This window comes from Macrosteles quadrilineatus, unplaced genomic scaffold, assembly GCF_028750875.1.
Source record: "Macrosteles quadrilineatus isolate MER2022 unplaced genomic scaffold, UCM_ALF_1.0 Scaffold_1__1_contigs__length_201487025, whole genome shotgun sequence".
In the NCBI taxonomy this organism is placed as follows: Eukaryota; Metazoa; Arthropoda; class Insecta; order Hemiptera; family Cicadellidae; genus Macrosteles; species Macrosteles quadrilineatus.
In genome coordinates this window covers 13,330,294-13,339,524 of record NW_026542594.1, presented here as the reverse complement: position 1 = coordinate 13,339,524, position 9,231 = coordinate 13,330,294, and the positions used below count along the sequence as shown (strand labels likewise).

The 9,231-nt window shown below is 35.5% G+C and overlaps 1 protein-coding gene across 1 annotated transcript in view; it reads right to left on the bottom strand.

The window, feature by feature from the left end:
• Positions 1–7,273: 7,273 nt before the first annotated feature.
• Positions 7,274–9,231, bottom strand: part of LOC128983018 (uncharacterized) — a 46,031-nt gene continuing 44,073 nt past the window's right edge. The window contains exon 8 of the mRNA XM_054402139.1: positions 7,274–8,525. Coding sequence (XP_054258114.1) covers positions 8,001–8,525 — 525 coding nt within the window. The 3' untranslated portion in view covers positions 7,274–8,000. The remainder of the gene's footprint in view (positions 8,526–9,231) is intronic.

Genomic DNA, 9,231 nt, shown 5'->3' with positions numbered 1-9,231 from the left:
TACTCCGTGCAATACTAGAGCGGGCGCGATACTTTTTCTTGGAAATTCTCTTGCGATACCAGTGGTCCGTACAATACCATGGCGGCTTATGGAACCGCACACACCAGAGCGAACTGCGATACGCGATACTGAGACGAATGCGCGATACCGTAGCGGTAGTATCGCAGTAACGCTGCATGCACTGTTTGCAGCGCTTTATTGCGGCGATACCATGTAACCAAACTATGAACTACTCAGTTTTGTCTATTCTGTGCTGTCTGTGCACATGTAAAAACAACAACAACATGTTGTGTATCACCAAACACTTACTAGAAGTTCTTTATACATACCCGGTGCTCTATGATTTGAATCACAAGGATTATAAGAACATACAGAAGAAGGGCAAGATCTGGGAGGACATCGGAAAAACACTGATTACTTCTGGTAAGTATCAACAGTTTTGCTGGTCCCAAAAATCACTTTGCTAGCTAGGACCAAACCCAAATTGTTCTTCCAAGATAGGTATTGTACTGTAAAATAATAAATGAACCAAGCCTACGTAATTATGTTTCGTATTCATATAATTTTAGCCATTTTATTGTTTAGTACCACCCCGTGGTAGGCCTAAGTGTTGGAAAGGTAATGGTGGTAAGGATGTCATGGTATTAAGTTGACACACAGTACAGTATTTTTTTTTTTTTTAAGGGAGAGGAGGGAAAATGCTTTTACGCACACAGGTAGCCAGCCTGTAGTGTGAGACTCCTGAATCTATCACAGACTACTCACTAAAAAACCCCCTCTACTCTGTTGGACACAGACCTGGAATTATTTGTCACATTACTTCAAGTCAGGCCAACATGTGACCTAAGCCCTCAGGGCTCTCACCGTTTTTGGCATTTGGATACTTCATGATCTACACCGCATCCCGGTCAAGGTCGAGCTTCATGGCGCGGAGAATACCCTGGATGTAATGTGACACACAGGTCCAATTGTCCTCACCCTCCGTCATCATCGGTATGACCGTGTCCACTGACAGCAGTCCTACTAACTGTTGAGCCTCCAGGCGGGGCCTTTCCCAACGCTGGCAGTGGAAAAAAGTATGTTCCACGTCATCAGGAATGCCTGGGCAATCGGGTGACACGGCTTTGCCCATCCTGAAGCATTAAAAATGGGTCAATCATTTAGAATAACCCTGTATATTTCAACCAGTGTGTGATTATTTGACAGTGATTATATACAAGTTAATTTTAGTTAAATCAAAAGTTTTATGAATTTATTGTCGTCTAAAACTGTTTGTGTGAATTTGCTTTTGAGATGATAGTCACAAGCAACTATCACTGTAGGGCAGATCTCGTAGCAACTGATTGTGACAGGTTAACGGAACACAACAGTGATGAATGTAGCTTGTAATAAAACCTAAATTATTTATTAATTAAATAAAGGTGCTATGGGGGACAAATATTTTGTCTATGGTCAGCTACACACCTCTACCAACTGCTGCAACCACCTAACACGCACTGGCAGCTTGATTTTTCCCCTTTTTTACGTTAAATTTATTCCAAAACAGAGTTAGCGACAATTAGAATTCGTATTTATCAAATGTTGTGAATGATTACCAAAATTATATAGGGTAGTTGGTTTTGCCTAGTTACCACGTGATTAAAAAAAATATCTCAAATTTATACAAAATAATAAATGCGTTGAATTGGTATAGTATTAGTATTAATTATTATTTATTAACTTACTATTGTTACCAGTTGATGAGATTGAAATGGATACAATTGAAAACTACCAATCGGTGATTCTGAACCACATGTGGTATGGACAGGAATAAACAATATTTTTCATGTACAAACCACTATATAACAATTAATAATTTAACAAACAATATAACATTTACTTACATGAACGTCCGGACACACAACACAATCACAAGGGGGACACAAATTAGGGTAGGCCCTATATATTCTGTGAATATGATTTGATCAATGATCGCAGCGGGCAAAGTGAAATAAAAAGAGCGGTTCTGTACTAGTTGGTGATGATGAAAAAGACTTTTACCAAATTGTTTTTGATTTCAACGTGAGGTAATTATATCTATATCCCTGCGGGATATAGAGATTAGAGTGTTGTGGTTACTGATAATCGAATTGATACCAACTAGTACCGCGTCTTTGAAGAATTTGCACTGCTCCCCTAAAAGAATTAAAATGCTTACCCTAAAACGACATTCATGGAGCTACATGGGGAGGCTGGGCTGATTCACTGGTTCTGAGCTTGGACGAAGGATTGTGTGTAATGCGTCGTACATGTGATCTTTGATTTCACGCGGCGATTTGAATTTGAGGTTTCTTACCTCAAATTCGGTACGAATATTAGGGCAACTAAAATGTAAAATAATACAGTATTAAAAGCCCCAGTCAACGATCATGAACATGACTCCAGACTCCAGGTAATTTAATATTTAAAGGTAAATTAAAAGGTTTGCAGACATAGTCTAGGCATATTAGGAAAGTTAGCAGAAAGTTTAGGTACAGTCCTAATCATCACTTTTCTCTATGTTTTTTGGGTCGCTGAACACGAATATGAGGTTTGCTGACGGATATTTTGCCCGGAACATTGGTTATTTTGCGAAAAACCTAAAAATGTTGGCACTTTTTTGGTTTTTTAGGCAAATCTCGGTAAGTATGGGTTTTTGAGAAAATCCTGCTTTGTAAAATTAAAGATGACAAAATTTACTACAAGTTTCCTACATAATGTTTGTTTCTACGACGAACCGTTTCGCCACTAGAGCACACTATAAAAGGCCAGAAGTAAAAAAAATTAAAAACATTGCTAAATGCTATAGGTAATGCTGCCGTTTTACATTACGTTTCCATGAAAACAACCCATGTTACGATAATTTTAACTATTTATTCATGATAACAAACTGAAACACACTTAAAAATACCCCCGGCGCAGCAAAATGCAGACTAAGCGAATTTCCATTTCCCTGATTGGATTTACACTAAAATGTCTCCTTAGAAATATCACATCTATTCCCTATTTAAATACAAGTTTAACGAGTACTTAGGTTTGCTGCAACAGGGAGGGTAAAAAGGTGTTTTTTGTAAAATGTAATAATTTAGTATGAAATGGATGCATTTTCCAAATTTGATCAAAATATGTTTATAAACAAGCAAACTACAACAGTTTACTTATTCTCCATAACAATTACATGGGCATTTTAAATTTACAGATTTTTGGAATTTTCTCCGTAACCATTAGGCGCATAACAACGCTTTAATATACTAAATTATTTGTTTTTTAAGCTCTACAAAATGGTATGAAAAGAAATCGCCAAATTTTAAGTTTATAGGGTCAAAAATAGGAAAACCCATTTTTTACCCCATAAACCCTGTTCCTATAGTCCGATCATGCTGGGCAAAACCAAAAATGAAAATAAACCCTAACCGTTTTACAAAGGTTTTACATTGGGTTTCCATGGAAACAACCCATGTTACGATAATTTGAACTATTTATTCATGATAATGAACTGAAACACACTTGATAAATCTATGCCAAGATGTATGACTGACTGCTGGAACATTTCCCGTTCCCACAAAACCCCCATTTATTTTCTCAGCACAGGGATGTTGCTGGCCACAGGGTTGACTGCTATAGTGATTGAGAAAAAAGGATGAAATACATTAAAAGAGTTGTAGATAACTTTTAACTTTGGTAACGTCAAATTCAGACGAGTAGACCGTGTCCAGCCACTTGCCAACGCGATGAAAGTAGAGAATTCTTACCCGTAAACCCCAACACATTGTTTCAACGTATCAGCATCGCTGAGAATTCTGATGAAGAACTAAAACACTTCTTGTCCTACAAACTGGGTCCATACTCTTTCTCGATGTTTGATAATAACGGTTTGCACAAAGAACCAAATCAAATCTTTAAAGGCCTAAAGCCCCTGTCCCCATTGAAAACAAGCACTTCCACGGTCAAGTGTAGTATGTTATTTTACAGTCAGTTGGCTGAGTGTGTGAGGGAAATGCGAGGCGGTTCTGCTCCCGGGTTCGATGAATTTCCAGCCAAAATACTAAAAATCATCTGCAAGACATTATACTACCTCTCAAACATCTTATTAACTTGAGTATTGCTTCAGGCATTTTTCCAAACAGGTTTAAAATAGCTAAGGTAATCCCCCTGTATAAGTCTGGGCAAAAAGATGACAAAAATAATTATAGACCAATCTCATTGTTAAGTGTATTATCTAAAGTGTTAGAGAAATGTGTCAAAATTCAACTCCAAAATTATTTGGATGAACATGGAATTTTATCAGAACAACAGTTTGGGTTTAGAAAAGGTAAAAATACTACTGATGCACTATTTCTTATCAATAAAACATTAATCGAGTCAGTGAATAGAAATGAAAAAATACTAATTGCATTCATAGATCTTGCTAAAGCGTTTGACTCTATTGATAGGAAAATTCTTTTCAAAAAGTTAGAATATTTGGGAGTAAGGGGTTTAGCCCTGGCATGGTTTAAAAGTTATTTAAGCAATAGGACTCAAGTAGTATCAATTAATAACGCAATTAGTGATCAAATGAATGTAGATTTTGGAATTATTCAAGGTTCTACAATGGGGCCCTTACTATTTTTAATTTACATTAATAACATAGATAAAATTGATATTTCTGGAAAAATATTCTGCAAAATAATGTGTATATATAAAGAATTTCTCTCTCTCTCTCTCTTATTGATGGTGGGTTCCTACTAGACAAAAGCTATGGCCAGAGCAGCAACCTTTCAACCATAAAAAACCAAGCATCAACCAAGAAAAACTTAATCGACAACATACTCACCACTCCTTGCCTTGCTATAAAGAAGAAAACTGTAGGCAGCTGAGAATATTCAAAGATAAACTTGGTCCTCAGTTTCTTACCCTTGAGGAAGCCTTAGAAGCGAATGAGGATGTGGAAGATGTTTTTTCTCTCATCTTGGGCCCATAAAAAAAAAAAAATGGATGGAATGCCAACCTTCAAACCTAAGAGAGTGAATTACATGATCCTACCAACCAACCTATTCATGAGGTTATTAACATTATAAAAAGAAAGATTGTCTCCATTTTCCACAATTTAATCCTAAAAGACGGGTATTTATTTCAGGTGGAGTTTTGTGGTCAGAAGACACACTAGTTAGTTTATTAGTGAATTTCTCCTATAGGGAATAAGCTATTACCGTAGTAGTCATGGTAAGACCTGGACCCGGGACCGATTTACTTTTTCGTTTTGAGGCCCCTAGAGACCAAAAACACCATCCGTTCAAATTCATATATGTGTCCGTTAGGGCGAGAACTCGAGCAAAAATCATCCGATTTTGATGAAAATTGGGATAAACGTGTAAACCTACATCTATTCGAACGAGTTCGCGAACCAGCATGATCGGACTATGGGAACAGGGATTTATGGGGGGTTTTATGGGGTAAAAATTGGGTTTTCCTACTTTTTACCCTATAAACTTAAAATTTAGCGATTTCATTCCATACCATTTTGTAGAGCTTAAAAAAACAAATAGTTTAGTATATTAAAGCGTTGTTATACACCTAATGGTTACGGAGAAAATTCCAAAAATCTGTAAATTTAAAGCCCATGTTATTCTTATGGAGACTAAGTAAACTGTTGTAGTTTGCTTGTTTATGAACATATCTTGATCAAATTTGGAAAATGCATCCATTTCATACTAAATTATTACATTTTACAAAAAAACACCTTTTTACCCTCCCTGTTGCAGCAAACCTAAGTACTCGTTAAACTTTTATTTAAATAGGAAATAAATGTGATATTTCTAAGGAGACATTTTAGTGTAAATCCAATCAGGGAAATGGAAAGTCGCTTGGTCTGCAGGTTTGCTGTGGCGGGTTTTTTTTAAGTGTGTTTCAGTTTGTTATCATGAATAAATAGTTAAAATTATCGTAACATGGGTTGTTTTCATGGAAACGTAATGTAAAACGGCAGCATTTAACAATGTTTTTAATTTTTTGTACTTCTGGCCTTTTTTAGTGTGCTCTAGTGGCGAAACGGTTCGTCGTAGAAACAGACATTATATAGGAAGCTAGTAGTAAATTTTGTCATCTTTAATTTTACAAATCAGGATTTTCTCCAATTTTTTAAAATACATTAGATGAACTCCAATTTTTCGGCCCCACTCGTCTCATGGGCCTCTTTGTTGGACAGTTTCTGCTTGCCGTTTTCACAGGCGCCCCCCCCCCCTGCATTGCTGGCCCTGCTGTTACGTTTGTTGTGCAGATAAAATATGTTCAAGTTAGTTACATACAAAATACTTTACACAAATAATAATGTAACATTTGAGCTAAAAGTGTCTTCAAATTCACAAAATTGACAGTTATGCCTAGTCTTGTGTGTCAACATTTATCCATTTCTATAAGTGCCACATTGGTAACTAGTTGCACAGACAACTATTATTGTTAAATTATTGGAAGATTCTCATATGCTATTATATTTAACCTGTAAGCTCTCTTGTTTTACAATTAAAATCCACGTGTGTAGCCCCTGAGCTGTTGGACATAATGTAAGACTTGGACTAAATTACTTACGCATTCTCGGCACAGCTCAATAAAATATGTCAATTCAGGACATGTTTCGGTGTTTAAAACACCATCGTCAGCTTCAGGTACATATGTAGAGTTGATCAGTAGTTAACATCGTCAGAAGATAAACACAGTATGAACACGAATAAATACATAAAACAATTAAGACATTTAAGAAACAGGCCTGTTCTAACTATTCGTGTTCGTACTGTGTTTCTCTTCTGACGATGTTAACTACTGATCAACTCTACATATGTACCTGAAGCTGACAATGGTGTTTTAACACCGAAACATGTCCTGAATTGACATATTTTAGTGACGAGAATACGTAAGTAACTTGGTCTTACATCTCTTGTTTTACTCTTTGTTAAAACTGCTCAAGTTAAGGCCCCACTGGGAAAACAGGCTGCAGGATCCATGACCTCAAATTGTAGATAGATTCACTGCCACATTCCATATGTTTTAGGTAAATAAACTGGCTGTTTCCGTCTGGCAACTTTAGTACAATTATCCACCACTGTGACGTAGAGTTGCGCTGCCGCATGGAATTTTTTCTAGTGGGGCCTTGCTCAAGTTTATAAGGGAATTAAAGAATTTCTTAAGGAATTAATTTTAATTTTCTTTCTTTTTTTCATAAATAAATTTTTACAAGGGAAAAGTTGTTCTTCATTAAAGGTTTTATTAAAATCATCAACAATTTGACAGTCCATATTTTAATAAATAAATACATCCTCTCTGTAAAATATAGAAATGCAGTGATACAAATAAGACAGTTTAATCTGATATAAAAGTTCAAGATACCAACATAATTAATCTTTTTGATGTTTGCCCTATACACAATAAGTGATTATCCTAGAATAGTACACAAGTATTAAGAACATTAATAATTCTAAAAATCTAATACAAAAAACTTATTGGAAAACAGTTAACAATTCAGTGAAACCAAATAACACATTTACTAGAAAACAAAAGTAACAAACCAAAACACACATTTTATATAATAAGAATTATCAGTCACTTCCCAATAAAATTGTTAGTACCTTACAGTTGTTTAGGATCCTTCACTTCCAAACAGCGCAGTATTAATTTATAGCAAAACCAGAATAAAATATGCAAAAACAATAATTAATAGATCTATCCTTCCTTGGATTTAAAAAATCATTTTATCAAAAGGCAATTTGGATAAAATAATGCAATAACCAAAATGATCTTTGAAATAAAATTGTTCTAGTTCTAGGTATAACTGACGAAAGGAAAATAATAACTCTTACTACTAAAATTCACTACCAACATATCAAATAGCACCTTATTAAAACATCTAAGTCAGTCTTTTTTAGCAATAACTGGTTTTAGTACATATGATACATAATAATAATGATATTATATAATAATCTTCAAGGCAGGAACATAAATAACGAAACAATTTACTTTTCTCTCCAGTTTTCATGTTCTCTTTCATCATTCCTAGGCCTTGCTCGCCACCCCCCTCTCTGCCTCCCTCCCCGCCCTCTGTTGAACCCTCCCCTTCGCACATCACCATCTGCTCCTTGATCTCTCTGATTGGCTCTTCTTTCATTGTCTTCATAGCTGGCTCTTGAATTGGCATTGGATTGGCCGCCTCTATAACCACCTCTGTGATAGTTGCTTCTGCCTCTATTTCCTGAGTAGTTACCCCTAAAGTGGCTTTTACCTCGGCTATTATGGTTCCAACTGGCTTCCATGTCTTTTGCAGCCTTTAACAATTTCGGTATGAGGTTTTCATCAGGAGTCTTTTCTATTAACTTTGGATCAACCTGAAGGATGAGTTCGAGAATGTCCTCCCCATATCCCTGGATCCCTGTTTGAGCCTCTGCACTGTCAGTCTTCTTTGCCAGCAACAATGCTTCGTTGGCAAGATATTCATTGAGATTGATAGGTTCAGACATTTTTAGGAAAAAACTTTTGAAACTCTGAAACAAGTAAATAAAACAATATTAAATTGTGAAAACTGAAAGCCTATGAGTGTAAATACAAATTTTTGATGCGGTGCACTAAAGTTTGAAGAGGTTTATGTTTCTAACGAGGTTGTTCAAAAAAAGTAATGACATGACATAATTTACGTAGTGATTCCTTGGGTAAAAGAAGCAAAAACTTTTATATATACGTGTCCGTCGTGTCCTATCTCGTTCTATTTAGCGTCTGTCTGTCTGTTCATAACTCTGTAACGGTTTAAGCCAAAGCTTTAAGATTCTACAAAAATGTTTACATTATTGGCCAATTGTTTTAAAACTACAACTTTTCAACAAATTTCACATAGAGAATAAGCATTTTAGGGAATAAGAAATTTTACTCGTATGCAGATTTTAACGATAACTTATAAGCTTAGTTTGGACAAAGAATAACTGAGAAATTCTTGCTACACCTACAGTTTTCTCCAGTAAACAATGTTGAATTGTATTGTATTGTAATCATTGAAACTACTTTGTAACATGGTTTGAATGGAGAAATCAATAGGTAGGCCTATATTCAAATTCAAATTATTCACTCATCACATCTTACAATGCACAAAGTACAAAGACTTGAGTGCCGTCACAATATAAACCAAACCTAAACTAAAACTAATAAAGTTAACAGAAGTGAAATATCTTATAAAATAAAAGACCTTGCTTATAATTA